This window comes from Cynara cardunculus (assembly GCF_001531365.2).
Source record: "Cynara cardunculus var. scolymus isolate 2C chromosome LG 6, CcrdV1, whole genome shotgun sequence".
Lineage (NCBI taxonomy): Eukaryota > Viridiplantae > Streptophyta > Magnoliopsida > Asterales > Asteraceae > Cynara > Cynara cardunculus.
Window position 1 is genome coordinate 11,638,088 of NC_037533.1, and position 17,094 is coordinate 11,655,181.

General features: G+C 34.8%; 2 protein-coding genes across 2 annotated transcripts; one reads left to right on the forward strand and one right to left on the reverse strand.

Annotated features, from left to right (window-relative positions):
• Nucleotides 1-2,568: 2,568 nt before the first annotated feature.
• LOC112514576 (nucleobase-ascorbate transporter 3-like) lies at nucleotides 2,569-7,421 on the forward strand. Its single transcript, XM_025121122.1, has 14 exons — nucleotides 2,569-2,892; nucleotides 3,743-3,840; nucleotides 3,978-4,154; nucleotides 4,528-4,628; nucleotides 4,718-4,793; nucleotides 4,885-4,944; nucleotides 5,357-5,541; nucleotides 5,628-5,724; nucleotides 5,811-5,897; nucleotides 5,991-6,049; nucleotides 6,148-6,239; nucleotides 6,321-6,398; nucleotides 6,639-6,802; nucleotides 7,069-7,421. The coding sequence occupies exons 1-14, from the start codon at nucleotides 2,739-2,741 to the stop codon at nucleotides 7,285-7,287; spliced, it is 1,647 nt and encodes a 548-aa protein (XP_024976890.1). The 5' UTR covers nucleotides 2,569-2,738; the 3' UTR covers nucleotides 7,288-7,421.
• Nucleotides 7,422-13,828: 6,407 nt separating this feature from the next.
• LOC112514150 (pentatricopeptide repeat-containing protein At2g01510, mitochondrial-like) lies at nucleotides 13,829-15,922 on the reverse strand. Its single transcript, XM_025120483.1, has one exon. The coding sequence runs from the start codon at nucleotides 15,920-15,922 to the stop codon at nucleotides 13,835-13,837; it is 2,088 nt and encodes a 695-aa protein (XP_024976251.1). The 3' UTR covers nucleotides 13,829-13,834.
• Nucleotides 15,923-17,094: the final 1,172 nt, after the last annotated feature.

The window sequence follows — 17,094 nt, forward strand, 5'->3', positions numbered from 1 at the left end:
TTTAATTTAGATCTAATATTTTTGGCTTAACAATATAAATTTTATAAAAATAATAATTTTGTTATAACTTAATGATTATCCTAATTAAATTTTAAATTTATAAGTTTATCCTGTATTTGATTATGTTTATCTGCAGTTAGTTATACAAATTCAAAAATAAAGSTTTAATAAGTTGTACTTACGCATAATTTACTTGTAATCCTAAATTTCAAGTAATATGCATTAATAAACAATAYTTYGTGCATAAAAAATGRTTTTTAAGAGTTTTTGTCAAATGYTTTATMATATAGTATAGATGTAGATTATAAGATACAATTACATATCATAGAATTACTTGATATATGTATATTTATGTCAAATTACCTAATTAATTATTTATAATTTAATATTTTCCATATAAATATTGTTCTTTATTAATTAGCGGTCTTTAGGGTGCGTTTGGTACGCAGACAAGACATAACAAGACAGGACAGGACAGGACATGATAGAACATGATAGTTGTTCAGCGTTTGGTAAGACATGACAGGACTGGACAGAACTGGTTAAAATGACCAATTTACTCCTAGTGAGCTGTTTAGTTTTATTTTTTCCACTAAATTATCAATATAAATGTTAACAAATACGGTGTGCAAAGTATAACTTACATCAAACCACTACTACTTGCAAAAATACATTTGCAAAAATACATGATTTCATAATCAACTAATGATATATGGAAAAGGTAAATATAATATAAGCATCAAGAATCCATTATCGAAGCAAATCTATATGCATTCCATACTAATAAGAAAAAACTACTACCAACAAGCGCACAATCAATTAAAATGGATTAAATATCAAACAGTAAATGAAATATAAGCATCAAGAAAACAATTTGGCTAGCGATCCCATATAGTATYATCACATTCACAAAACTTGGATTCCAGAAAACAAAAGAATTCACTTATCACMTGTACAATCACTCTTATAAGATCAAAATCGAATATTTACAACTCTAATCAAGGGAAAACATACAAAACTCATYGAAAACAACAAATTGCATGCGTAAACCTTACACAATACGTTTGACGGTGATAAAATCAAGAAAACAATTTATGTAATTTATTAAATTATAATAGAATAATTATTTTTTATAACAAAATATATCATTTGAAGTTTTTKAAAAAACAATTAAAATGACACTAAATAAAAAGTTTATGTGGTTTTCTATTTTTATTTTTATCTCGTTTCTACATTATTTWTTATTATTAATATATAATAAATTACATAAATTAATAAAAATATAGAAACCGTATAAAAATAATATTTAGAGGACAGTAAAATGAAAGTTTAAGAAACATAAAATACGATAAATAAAATTTAAAAAATGAATAAAATGTAAAAGAAAGACCTATTTGATGTTTTAGAAGAGAATTAAGTTTTATTTTGAGGTTATTTTGGTAAAATATAAGTCTGTTCCACCTTGTTTCACCTTGTTCCACCCTGTTCCATGGGGTAAGGGTGGAACAAGCCTGTTCCACTCTGTTCTTGTCTGTTCTATATAAAATTCCTGCCAAACATAGAACAAAGATCCCTGTTCTATCCTGTYCCTGTCCAGTGTACCAAACGCACCCTTAATGCCACAAAAGTCTACGAAAAGTAATGTTATATTAAAGTAAATTTTAAAAAATAATAAAATATTCAGGATTTTTATCAAGTACTAAAAATCTGTATATATAAAAAGGAAGAAAGAGAGGATGAGACGTCAGAGTCAACCTTACGGTGTAGACTACTGGTGGTCGTGGGTTATCAAAAAACTAGGCACCATTTCCAACCTAAAAAAAAACAAAGAAAGAGAATGTACAACTTCATATGCACAATGTACAAATCATTATAAAATTATTGCCATAAAAGCATTTTATTCTCCAATAAATTTAAAATCTTTTATATTTATTTTAAGTGTATAGTCAACACATTTTTTTATATACAATAACTCTGAATTACTCACGAAACAAATGGTTCTTCTAAAAGAATTCATTAATATAAGGAGTTAATATCCAAGTTAATAAAAAAAATTAAAAAATAAAAATTCTTTATTTCAACATATTTTCAAAATCTTTATCCAAATTTTTTAAGATTTACCAAATTTGAAAAAATTCCCTAAAATGAATTACAACAAAAGAAGTAATTTTCTATTATAACTTTATTAATTAGAAACCTTAAATTAAATATTTAAAAGAAATAATCTAATATTTTAATAATATAATTAATATAATAATTTTAAAAAAGGAAAATGTATTAAAGTAGATTGTATTCTTTTAAAGATTTTAAGTTTTTAATTTCTTATATTTTAAAGAAAATTAATTATATTATTATAATATTTTTCTCCTAAATATTTAATATAATTTTTTATCATAACATTTATTTTTATTTTTTCATTTTCCATCCCAAGTAGATTTAAAAAAATGTATTAAAATAAACAAACAGCTGAAATCCCAAAAATGTTGGTAATTTTCATAGAAGTTGCACGTTGGAAAGGCCAAAAACATAACATCGAGAAGTGGGGTTTGTAGGCCACCCCAATGTGTAATGCGTTACGGCCCCTCGAAACCCGATAATCTCTCTCATCACATGCCACACAAGAAAGTCAAGAAACCCACAAACGAAATTATACACCAATTTAACAATTTCATTTTTCCACCAAATTCTTACTTCAAATCAAACCAGACACTTTGAGAATTTCGACCACATACTTGATTATGGTGGAAAACGGACATCAACACCACCCATCAGTTGCTGCGCCACCGTTGCCCAYCTTCCAACAGCCGCTGGGTGCTGCCAGAGGGCCTGCTTTTCCACCCTCCGAACAGCTTAGCCACCTCAATTACTGCATCCATTCCAATCCTTCATGGGGTTTGCCTGCTTCTTTCTGTTCTTGAATCTTTATTCATTTCTAAACTCTTAAAGTTTTCAGTAATCTGTTTTGATTCCTCYCCCCCTTTTTGCTATCTTATTCTTGCTATATTCACTCCTTGATTCAATTTGATTCCTCTTGGATCTTTTGAAAAGCCCCTTTTTGTGTAAAAAAGGGGTTTATAAATTTATTTTGTTATTCATCGATGAATGATGATTCTAGCTTTTCATCAACCACTGTTTCCCACCTGCAGAAAAAGTGAATTGTTCCTTTGTTTTCAGAGTTAGAAAGGAAAAGAAAGATGTACCAAGGGTTGTTTGTTTAGCTCTTAATAGTTACATTAAGAGACGGATTTTGAATTGTTAAGAGCTGATCTTGTTTTGTAAAAAAAAGTTTGCCTTTTTRACGGTTCTTAATGATTTTATATCGTTAGCCTCCTGTAACCATTCCACCTCCTAATTTCATTGTAAATAATTTTCAAACAATTATATTTTATTTTGCACTATATCATATGAGCCCACTTAATCATTCTGTACCAAACTATTTAGCAACAGGCAAACATCCCTAAGATTCAATTTTAAGTTAATTAAAATTAGAGAAAGTTTTGATTGTTTTGTAAACTTTTGTTACCCTTGCTGTAACTAGGAGAAGATTATTCTTGATATTGTAATTAATCCATGTTAGTTTTWTAAATATAAAATTACTCTTTGCTCTTTCATATGGAGGGAATGTCAAGTTTGACCTCCTAAAACTCCTCTTTTTTTAATTATTTGTTAATCCATTTGCAGATCAGAGACTACCATTGACTTCTCTTTGACATTTCTAATTTCTTGATCAATCTTTTTACAGTCCATACTGTTCTGTTGGCATTCCAACACTACATTGTGATGCTGGGAAGTGTTGTTATGATCGCCACCAGGCTCGTTCCACAAATGGGCGGTGATCATGTGAGTTTATTCACATATTTATCGTTCTAGGTTCGATAATGCAGCCAATCAAGATTAAAGGTTGCAAGATGAAGATATAAAATGGTTGAATTATATCTTGTTCTTGCTAAAGTTTTGTGCTTTATTGGTAAATATAGGGCGATAAGGCTCGTGTAATTCAAGCAGTGCTGTTTATGTCGGGATTGAATACCCTTTTTCAAACTYTACTTGGTAGCAGGCTTCCTACGGTCATGGGACCGTCCTTTGCGTATCTTTTACCTGTTTTGACAATTATAAACGATTTTGAGGATGAAGAATTCTCATCTGAGCATGAGGTATATATAGATGTAACTTCTRATTAATCTTTTTGGGGCATGAGAACTGTAGTTTTTTTAGAAACTGATAACCAACTATTCATTCATGCTTTATCCATGATGAATATCATGATAGATGTTAATGATGGAAGTACATGATATTAATGATGATGGTGATGGATGATATCATGAATAATGAAAATGTATTATATTCATTATGAATATGAATAATATTCATGGATATTTAGGGTTATTCATTATGAACAAATAATGAAAAAGTTGGTTCCTAGATTCTCAAAATAGTTATGGTTCTCATTTGAATTTTCCCCTCGTCTTTTTTATCATTTGGTATTCGACTTCTTATTTAACTGGTTGTTTATGCTTTGTGCTATAGAGATTTCTCCACACTATGAGGGCTATTCAAGGATCCCTGATAATATCTTCCTTTGTCAATATGATTCTTGGATTTACCAGGGCATGGGGGGACTTCACAAAGTAATGTTACTTGCTTCATGTAATTCCAAATCTTCAATCGCTTTTCATTTCTTTTTTCCAATTTTAACRGTTTTTTGGGCTAATTATAGGTTATTCAGCCCTGTTATTGTCGTTGCATATGTTTGTGTAGTCGGTCTTGGCTTATTTGGAAGGGGCTTTCCTGAGGTTAAGCCACTCCATTCTTGAAATTTCACGCTTGTAATTCCTCAATTTGGATAACCAAATGCGTACTCATAGCTACATTATGTTGTTACAGCTAGGCAAATGTGTGGAGCTAGGTCTGCCTATGCTTATATTTCTGGTTATCTTTCAACAGGTATCGTATCTTCAAATTTTAACCGCATATGTTTRTATATATGGAAGGTGCAAATGAGAACCATTAACGTTTTTAGGACTGTGAGAATCTGTATATGCATATATATATTCATTGATGCATATACACTATCAAAATATGTATCTGTCAGTTACTATATTCAATCAATGTATATGTACAATATATGCAAGTRTGTATGCATTGGTGCATATACTCGTTGAAATTCATTGTGTGTTTATTCATCAATGCATATGCTGGTTTTCATGGTTCTCAAGATATTTATGGTTCTCATTTGAACCTTCGCTATATATATATATATATATATATATGTATGTATGTATGTATGTGAACATATACATATATATACACATGCCCATGTGTGTTTGATGGAACTTGTTGATTTTTTGTGTTATAGTATTTGAAGCACCTCAATCAAAGGGCTCATCCGATTCTCGAGAGATTCGCTTTGCTTCTTTGCATTGCACTTGTGTGGGCTTTTGCTGCTATCCTCACTGTAGCAGGTGCTTATAACACCGTTGGTGAGACAACCAAACGTAGTTGCCGAACGGATCGTTCCTACCTCATGGAATCCGCTCCATGGTAAATATCACAGTTTCGTTACACCCTTCATAAACCATTAATGGAGTAGCATTGTTTGACTTATTGTTTTCGTTAAATAAATATAGGATCAAAATCTCGTACCCATTTCAATGGGGTACTCCTATTTTCAGAGCAAGTCATGTTTTCGGAATGATGGGGGCCGCTCTTGTTTCAACAGTAGAGGTTTCTTGTTATTAGCCGTTTTCTTGTTTTAATAGCATGGTGTCTCGTTTATTTCGTGATGTTTTTAGTTTTTTCTTTTTGCGCAGTCCACGGGAACTTTTATCGCTGCATCACGTTTTGCAGGCGCCACACCTCCTCCAGCTCATGTTTTTAGCCGAAGCATCGGTCTGCAGGTTTGTACACAATCTGGGATCCATTTGTTTTGGTCATTTTCAATTGGTGAGTTCTGTTTCAATGAGATCATACCTTGTTTTTTTCTTGCATAGGGTATCGGTCAGTTTCTTGATGGGATTTTTGGTTCGATTGTTGGGACTACTGCATCTGTGTAATGGATCTTTTTCTTATTTTTCTACATCTTTCAATCGTTAATTTTGCAAGAAACCCGTTATCTATGAATGTACATATTTCTGAATCATGATGCAGAGAAAATGTTGGACTTTTGGGCTTAACTAATGTGGGAAGTCGAAGAGTGGTTCAAGTATCGGCTGCTTTCATGTTCTTCTTCTCCATATTCGGTCTGCATTTTTCTTTCACAACAATTTCCTGAAAGATTGTCTTGACATTCGATTTCTGATTAGAAAGTAGTTCGTTTTCAGGAAAATTTGGGGCGTTCTTTGCATCAATCCCTCTGCCGATATTTGCAGCCATTTACTGTGTACTGTATGGTCTCGTTGGTGAGTGTTCTCACTACAACAAAATCGGTTTTATAGGACGCCWTCCATGAGCTTATTGTAACACAGTTACAAAGGACACTTCCTGTTGAATAAACTTAAGTCCTATGAAGCAGTCTATTAAGAGATTTAAACATATCTGGCGTCTTATAAAGCCGACTTTGTTGTATTGTCTTCGAGTAAGTTACTTTTGCACCAATCTTTGAATGACGATCTTTAACAAGTTGCTCCTTGATTCACCAGCTGCCRTTGGAATTACGTTTATTCAATTTACAAACACCAACTCCTTGAGAAACATCTACGTATTGGGATTGTCCTTGTTCCTCGGAATATCAATCCCGCAATATTTTGTTTCGCGTACTGATCCCGTCACTGGCCACGGACCTGTTCACTCTGGTGGTGGTTGGGTAAGCAATCTMGTCATTCTTGTACGGTGATTCTATTTTAGCTGCAATTTTATTAAGATACGTGAAAATGTAGAAATCAAATCAAGATATGTTGTATTTTCATGCATTGTGATATGTAAACCAGGTAATTAAATGTTTGAGATGTCACATTTAAGGTACCAAAATGAAGGTYTTGAGTTTCGTTATACAAAATAGGAATCATACCAAAGTAGGTTGCATTTTCATGTAATTTGCTGTTCTTACATATATGCTCGCTACTTTTGCAGTTTGACGATATATTGAACACCATTTTCTCGTCTCCTCCGACCGTGGCAATGATCGTGGGAACTATACTGGACAACACACTGGATGCACACAACGCACGGGAGGACAGAGGGGTCCCGTGGTGGGCCCCTTTTCAGCACCGGAAAGGTGACGGTCGAAACGAGGAGTTTTACAATTTTCCGCTCAGAATTCACGAGTATATGCCAAACAGATATCTATGATTCGTTATACTCGCAGTCCGGTTGTAAGTTTTGTTGTATATTACCTATTACCTTTTATATGGTCGTTAATCTTGRAATTGTGGTGAAATTTGTAGTTTTAGCCTGGAAATTTATAAATGAATTTTGATGGGATATTTTGATTTTGAGTATGAATGGAGATAAGGACGAGACATTTGAACATGAGGCCATAACGTCTCACATGGAACCAAAGCTTTCATGAGGGGACCCTACAATCATGTGAGGAAATGAGCCAAATGGAGTAAACTATCAGTTATATAAATCTAATNAAACACATATCGAGCTGCAAATCAGAAGCAATAAACAAATAATGAACATTGTACACCTAAGTTATCAAGGTTTAATTTAAGAAGCAAGCAGTAACCAAGCAGCAACCAAGTTATCAGACTCTGATTCCAAACTAATAACGTGATAATCGAGCCAAATAATTTAAGCAGACTCTGATTCCAAATATAAGAGCGAGCAGCAAACCGAGCATACAAAATCGAACAKCAAACCRAGCATACAAAGTCGAACAGCAAACCGAGCATACAAAATCGAACAGCAAACAGAGCATACAAAATCGAGCAGCAAACCGAGCATACAAAATCGAAGAGCAAACCGAGCATACAAAATCGAACATAAGAGCGAATCGAGCATCAACAGATAAAAGCGAATCGAGCAAATCGAACATAAGAGCATCAAAATCGATCATATTGTTGGCTTAATGTGGACAAGCGAATCGAACAGAAGAGAAGATTGGATAACGAGCAGCAAAATCGGAAGCAATATGAGCAGCAAAATCGCGATTAGGGTTTTGGAGGAGAAAGCGAACCTGTCGAAGGAGAGAGCGTGGGTTTTCTATTACAAGGGTAGGCAGGTCTTTTTGTTGGCTTAATGTGGACAAGTGATGATATTGGTCTGTGCGAATAAGCCCCTGTTTGGGCGAATAAGCTCCAAGTAAACAGCCTCAAATGGCTGTGTGAATAAGTCCGTTTATCCGGTAAGCTCATTAAGCCACAAGTAAACAGGCCCTTAATGAAAAAATAAACGTCTTAGATTTAGTTTTGGATCCTTATCGTTCGAGTATGATTACGATGATTGGGATCTCATCCTATTAGGTGTGGTACCAAAAATACACACATATAAATGTGGTACAATAACGGTGTAAGTATACATCAACTAYTATGATTGTTTTCAAGTAATAAAGTGGTGACAAGACCGAGATTGTATTCACGGGGTTCGGGCTTCAAAGTTTCGAGTCGAAGTTGAGAATGCAATGATTTCAATTAKAGAAGAAGAAAATATATCTGAGCGAGTTTCGGTGCTTTTAACAACGAAATATAAACAAGTAATTAAAAGGGTAAAATGCACGAAATAATAACTTACTTTTACAAATTTTCTTATTATAGCATTGTATTTTTTAGTTTTTCTTATTACARCAATGTAATTTCAAAATATTTTTTACTAGAGCATCGTACTTTCAAAAATTTATCCGTTATAGTATTGGATAACCTTTTAAATTAAATTTATCATTATACTAGGTTCCTTTGTTATCTCATTGTTCATGTAGTTTGTTCACATGTACGATAGTGTTGACATGAACAAATGGTTTTTTTTTTATGAATATTTTTATTCGTGAAATAATGATCTTTTGTAAACATATTTAATTTTTGATATTATAATTTTTAGTAAACATATTTGATTAAATTTACCATGTTTAAATGATAAAAATATTAAAAGTAAGTAAAATGTTATAATAGAAATTGGTGAGGTATAATAAAGTAATTTTAAAGTACAATGTTGTAATAAGAAACGTCATGTCAGCACTATCGTACATGTGGACAGCCTACGTGGACGATGAGGTGGCAAAAAAATCTGGTATAATGAGTAAATCTAATTTAAAAGGTTACCCAATGCTATAACGGATAAATTTTTAAAAATATGATGCCCTAATAAAAAATATATTAAAAGTACATTGTTGTAATAAGAAAAACTGAAAGCACAATGCTATAATAAGAAAATTTGTAAAAGTATGTTATCGTTTTGCGCATTTTGCCCTAATTAAAATGGGTGTGTATGTAAGTTTTACTCGAGACAATTGTGGTGTCACAAATGATCAGAAACTCGTATCTCAAAAACGTCTATAAAAATTCTGATCTTTCGAAAGTGAATTTTTATAGACAGTCGCAAAAATTCCACTATTGCAGATTCTAAGTTTTCCAATTTAGCTAAGTTGATATAATAAATTAAAGTTCTTTTAGTATGCAGATTTATACTCAAATCTTTGTGTACTGTAAATCTAGACCAACATTAAACCTTAGCGAAAACCATATAAAACTYGTATCTCTACGTAATTATCAAAGACCTTTCTCAAATATTTATGAATCACTTAAGCCGTATTTCGAGTACGTCCATCTTTGTATCTAAGATCTAATATTAACACTTCAAAGTGATTGGTTTATCCACATTGAGTTTAAGCTTTGACTCAAATGACCAAACTTAAGAATTAACAAATTTGGCAACACTTCTACTAGTCTTAAGTTTGGCTTACACCCGCACTCACACCCAAGAAGGTGCTTAGCTCATAATAAAAATAGAGAACATGGTAGAAAAAGTAAAATACTCAAGGCTGCGTTTGGTACATGGGACGGGACAGGACAGGACGGGACAAAACTCACTGTCCCATGTTTGGCGCAACATGGGATAGAACAAGAAGTCACTGTCCCACGTTTGGCACGACATGGGACAGGGATAAGAACTGGGACAAGGTGAGACAACATGGGACAAAAGAGGTTTTTTCTTGTTCCACCAAAATAGGTGGAACAAGATGAGACAAGAATGAGACAAAAACTAAAATATTACTAATCTACCCTGGTTTGATATATAACATTAATATGGTATTTGTTTTAATGGTCATCACCGCTAGTTTCGGCCGCCGCCACCACTACCGATGGTCACCTCCTCTTCCACTACAACAACATCCTCTACCGCCTCCACAAYCACCGTCCACCAAGTCCATTGCCACCTCTACCATAGTCGACCACCGACCACCACCGTCCATTGCCACCACCACTACCGCCGTTCGCCACCTTCAACTCCTCCTCTAATGCAACAACCTCCTCCACGAYCACCATCGGCCACCACCATTCATTGCCACCTCACCTCCACCATAACCACCACCATCACTATCTTCACTACATCAACCACAACTACCTCCTCAACCGCCACCACAATCTACCATCTTCATATCCTCTATAACCACCGTCGTCCACCAAGCACCACTGCCTCTACCTCCATAACCACTGTCGGCCATCGACCACCATCACCCGTTGCCACTACTACCGTCGACCACTGACCACCACCGCCCGTTGCCATTACTATCGTCGGCCACCATCACCTCCATCATAACCAAAACCTCCTCCACCACTACCACCACTACTACCATCAATTTCATCAACATTTTCATTCAAATTTGGTACAGATATGAAAATGATGTACAAATATTTATAAATTAAATTATTTAATTATTTATTTCATTTGTGTTAATTATAACTGTTATATAATATTTAAAATCATCAAATAACTTTCGGGGGTAGCTTGTCTAGTTCTGTACCGTCCAGTCGTAGTCGTACCAAACACTAAACATACTCATGTTATGTTCAGTTATGTCCTGTCCAGTCCTATCCTCTTGTTTTGTCCTGTCCGGTCCTGTCCAACTATGTTTGCATATCAAACACTACCTAAAAGTTACTTTGTGTTGAAAATAAAATACAAACTGTTACCACAACACCACAGTTGTCAATAGTGCTGAAAATTAAATACTTAAAAATAAATTACAAACTATAAACGTAGAGAGAAATGACTGGAAYATCTACATTTATCCGGCTCTTCTTTAAAAGCTTCACCCATGGCCTCTTTATGCAGGGGAGAAGGAGAGATGTACATCATTTTACCCACTGGAAAAAAAAACTTCAAAAGACCTCTTGGACAACAAGGCCTTTCTCCTTCTATTATCTTGCAAAATGCAAACTACAACCTTCCTTTCTTCTTTGGAGGCCCCATGTAATAAATAATATCACYATGAAATCTTATCCAAATCTTTCTTTATATCTAGAGTCTACCCTTCAATATTGCCGTAATATAGCTGAAATAAGTATAAGATTATTTGCAAAGCTGTTTTTCAGTTATCCTCAAACTAACGTCGTCCACCKTAGTGGTGACACAGTGAACAGATTCCTCAATCCAACATTTAACCCAAAAAYGATGTGTATAACCATAAAGACATTCTCAACAACTCCAATAAAAATAAAATAATATAAAGAAGAAACACGAACTAACACAACTAAAAAGAAGATAAACTCACATAAAGGGTCAAAGCTATAGAAGTTTTTCATAATATCATGTAATAGATTACTATTAGCTGCTTTGWTGCTATTCTTTGCTTCGAAAGATCATGGGTTCGACCCTTCTCCCTCCAGCTTTCCTCTTTTTTATAACGAAAGGTATAAAAACCGAAATTAAATTTGACCACTGGAAATTCACTAAAACCTGCATCATTTCACAAGCTTATGTCATAAGTTTAGTTTCAAAAAAKATGGGGGCATGCTACGGTGACACCATTTAGAAATGTAGTTCTTTTTTCTACTATGACGAAACCATGAAATGGTGACACCCGCCACCATATGCCCCCACATGTAGGTCCACCTCCTCCTGATAGTAAGTAATACTTCTAGGAGTTGTGTTCTATGAGTGAGGTATAATACTGCCATCTCATGTAGATCCAAGGTTCTAAATGGCTTGAGATTGGCATGGTGGAGAGGTCAARTCTYAAGCCTTACGAGCCACGACAATGCTACAACGTTTTTCAAAGCATAACATATGGCGACAAATCTATATATTGTATATGTATACATGTTTTCTACTCTTACTCAATATATCAATGATAYTRAACAATTTAAATTAGGTTATATACCAAAAACGAAAAACTTAAGACACTAAAAAGGTGTAAGAAAATAGCGTCACAAAAACCGGCTGTCAAGCAATGGCATCATGGGCTTAACATGGCGTCAAAGACGAGCCCTTTTAGAATAACATGAAAGATCCCAAGTGATCAGAAGGCCTCTCCAGTTTATGAAGGCAAACAACTTTTCACTACGGGAGGTSACGCTCATATTTTCTTCACAGGGGCCAGAGTTTTTAGTTAAAGTGGTAAGCTTTCTATCACCTGTCTAGTGCCCATAAGTTCATAAAGGCCATTATGATATAAAGTCTTGGGTCCTGGTTGGAGGAGCTCAYAAGATTGCCTTTATCACGTACCATACCTCATTCCTATCTTCATCCAAATTGGATTCAGTAAGCTGGTTTCACCATTGTCAACATTGACAACTAATAACCACCCAAATGAGGAGCCACAACACCACTTGTTTCCGAGCGCTAGGAGCTTAAATTAGAATCAATGAGGCTGAWAAACTTACAGGCATCAGAATCTTGATCTGGTGATCAATGGCACGCGAGAGCCGGCATAAATTGTTTCTTTTGCTACTGATCTCAGAAACATCACCAAACTGGATTTGGTCCAATGGGTTGTCAAGAATTCCCTGGGGAGGTCCGGTAAATATTTTACCACCTTCATCTTGGGAGATCCCTAGAAAGATTCACTGTAAGATGGTGAAAAAAGATCTCTTGATCCAAGGACCATCTGCAGTCGAGCAATATAAAGAAGATATGGATCAGAACTGTAAYACATATACAAATCCTGCAAGTGTTTGCAGTTCTTATCCCAATGAAATACTTTTATATATAGAGTTAGGTTAYGGTAGGAATAGTAGTTATCATGAGAAGGGTAAGAAGGGATCTCCACCCTTGGACCAATCCTAATTGAAGATCAATTGAATTCATGGTTATTTCGGGACTTAATCTGAACCATTAGATCAACACTAACTAAAAGTGATCAAGGGTCCAAATCACTTCTTACATTTCTCACCTTAACTCTTATTCTCTCACGATCCTTCGTCTTTAGAAATAATTGGTCCAAAATCATAGATCCACCAAAAAAAATCCTACCTTAATTCCATAGAGTAAAATTCAAAAAGRTAGGAGAAGAATAGGATTTTATGTGCTTGGAGAGAGAATCTTCTTCTGGGATTCATACATACAAAAATCAAAGATTTATGTTTCATCATCTCCACACAGCATTTGTAAAGACTATTCAACAACCTTTGTCAGTTTCTGACGATAACAATTTAATTCTCCTAATATAATATACTTTTTCTGTTATTTATTATTTTACTTAACTTTATTCACAAGCTGGGGGTTTTCTCAAAAGCAGGCTCTCTGTCTCTTGAGACAGAGATAACGTCTGCATGCATCCTACCCTTAGATCTACCTCCGGATGTGGTTTGTTGGGTTTGGTTTGKCTTGCTTTTAACTTAAAGGTCAAATAAATAACCTTCAATTCTAAAATTTATATGAATGTATTTCAGTGACAAAGAATGCACCTGTAGTCGACTTGAGGAAAGMAAGCACCCGCATCCATATAATCTCTGCATTACCAGTAGTCATTGCACGAACACGAACCACCTTCAAAATGATGGAAGCGGTTCACATCTCTCACTACAATTTTCCTTCCATACACATAAGAAACCAATTTAAAAGTCGAATGGCAATCACTGCAAACTCTAAGATTCTTCGTTATGCGGATAGGCAATCTTGTATCAATATTTATGAGCCCAAAAGCCAAAGCTAGCTTTTCACTATGATAGTTGAGCATGCTGTCCTTATCTTCATCTTCTACATCATGAAATACACAAGATAAATCAGGAATATAACCTGCCATTTTTAGTTCTACAACCATCCCCTCTACCTTTCGATAAATGTCTCTCGTAAACGGATCCAACTGCTCCCCAGTGTGAAAACCATGCAACTCGTTATTAAACTCAATCAAACTCAGTGCTGCAGGCTTTCTTAACCCTTTATTTTTCATATCTTGTCTCAGATTTCCAACTTCTTGCCAATTTCTTGAAGCTGCATAGATATTTGACATTAATACATAATATCCGGTATGTTGTGGTTCAAGGTGGAAAAGATTATCAGCAGCAACTTTTGCTAAATTTGTATTTCCATAAATTTTACAAGCCAAAAGCAAAGCTCCCCAAATTTCGTCATTTGGCTCTGATGGCATACTTTTTATCAATTCGTAAGCTTCATCTAAGAGTCCAGCTCGGCCAAGCATATCAACCATACAAGMGAAATGTTTTGGCTCTGGTGTCACAGATAATCTTTCCATTTCTGAGAAACACTTTTTTCCTTCATCAACAAGCCCTGCATGGCTACAAGCAGAAAGAACAGAAATGAAGGTGATGTGGTTTGGTTGAAAGCCTTCATTTATCATCTTGCTGAAGTGTYTGAGTGCTTCTTTTCCATAACCATGCATGCCAAACCCTGATATTAAAGTGTTCCAGGAACTCACATCAAGGTGGCTCACRGGCACTTCTTTGAACATTTTTAAAGCAGTTTCCAAATTTGCACATTTGGCATACATGTCCAGTATCGCGTTCCACAATGTTAGGTTGATTTCTATTTCGTTTTGGAGAATAAAATCATGGATCTTGGTTGCAAGCTGACGGGAACCAAGATAAGCACATGCTGAAACAAGGATCAATGCCGTCACCTGATTAGGATTGACATTGGATATCTTCATTCGTTCAAAAAGTAACAGAGCTTCGCTAGCTAGTCCATTTTGGGTATAGCAAGTAAGCATAGAATTCCAAGTTATGCAATTTCTTTGCTTTGTATGATCAAAGATCAGTTCTGCATTTTCAATCTCCCCACATTTGGCATACATGGCTAGAATGGAATTAACGACGGGTAACTCTTGAAAGAATGCATTACGAATGGCGTATCCATGAACGGCCCGACCTCTCTTGGCATCTCCTAACTGGCCAATAGCAGACGCAACTGTCACAGTTGTAACCCAATCCAATGAGAGTCCCTCTTGTTGCATTTGATGAAGCAGAAACAAAGCTGTCTCAGCCATCTCAGCTTGTTCATAAGCTGTGATCATTGCAGTCCAGCACACAAGATCCCTCTTTGACATTTTATCAAACACCTTGCGACCATCTTCAATAAGACCACATCCTGCATACATATCAACAAGAGCGGCCTCCACATAAATATCTGAACCGAACCCAGTTCTTATTACTTCAGAATGAACCAATTTTCCATAGGTAGACAACAAATTAGCTGCGCACGATTTGAGAGCAAATGGGAATGTGTAATTATTCGGTTGAACGCCAGTTTTGCGCATAAGTGAATAGAATTCCAAAGCCTCCGAGCAGAAACCAGTGTTTGCATAGGCACGGAGCATCGTGTTCCACAAGAAAGAACTGGATTCATGATCGGTKGCATCAAACACGAACCTAGCACTTTCAAGATGCAAGAAGTCGGAATATTTGATGATAACCCGTGCACCCAAATGAACACTTTGCTTGATAATGCCGGTGGTAGTAAGAAAGGAGTGTACCTGTGCGAGAAAAGCTAAACTGTTACAGGAATGAAGAATTATGTCATAATGGCTTTCAATTTCAAAGCCAATATTGTTCCTAAACATGTTTAACCCCCGATGAACATTCTTCATGGAGGCAGCTTACATGTGCTTCGCTTAAATGGAATTAGAACGAAACTCAGGTGGAAAATTTTGAAGGAACTGGCGGCGGAAATTCTTGTAGTTGGCACCAAAAATTAAAGTCATGTAGTGTACTGTACAATAAGGTTATGCTCGTCATAATAAGTTTTTTAATACACATTTCAAATAAAASCTCTTATTAATATTTCATGACACCTTTTAAAGGAGTGTTAACAAAATAAAGTATCATGTAAATAAATGTGATTTTCTCCAAAAAGACATGTCCAGGAATCGATCTCATACCTCCTGCTAGTCTTGACCATGGAGTGAGTCAAAAATTGTCCATTTATATTGGTGTCCTTGAAGATGGGTACTTTGTGTGAGGCCGATTGGAATTGCAGCTAATCAATATTTTTCCCAAATAAATGTGTTTATATGACACTTTTTAAAAATGTTCTATAAAGTAGCGAATACGACGCCTTATTTAAAAATATCCTAAAAAGTTGTTAAGACCCCCCACCCGGTGAGGCATAAGCGCTCTCTTGCCACTCATATACGAGGTGCAAAAGGGTTCTATAAATATGTATTATAATACTTTTAGATAAGACGTTGTATGGTTTGATTGGTCCTATAAACGTAAGTCTTATAAAGMAATTTATCAAGACACTTAGGAGGCATTTGATTTGTAGGATGGCGGCGGAAGTTGAAGGAATTGGAATGATCGATTCTGATGACCAAATTCCATTCAAGCGTTTGGTTTTGCCTACGAATTGGAATTGAGTTCGACATATCCCATCATTTATGGATTTGGTTATTCCATCACAATCTACACACACACACACACACACACACACACATATATATATATATATATATATATTAAAGGATAAGCCGAACATAATAAGGTGTCATCCTCTAAACATTACAAGTCTATCTTTTTTTTTCTTAGACTTTTGATTTTTTTTTAATATTTGATGTATGCAAAAGACTTGAAATCTTTTTTTAGGTAAACCTTTTTCASTCTCTCCGTCACTTGATTTCTTTTATTATTTTATAAATTGTTATTATTCAACAAGATGTTTTTTCAAGTTTAATATCATAATACTAATTTAGGTATTATTCATTCTYTCTATTACTTGATGTATTCATTTTACAAACTCTTATTCTTCAACAAAATCTTTTTC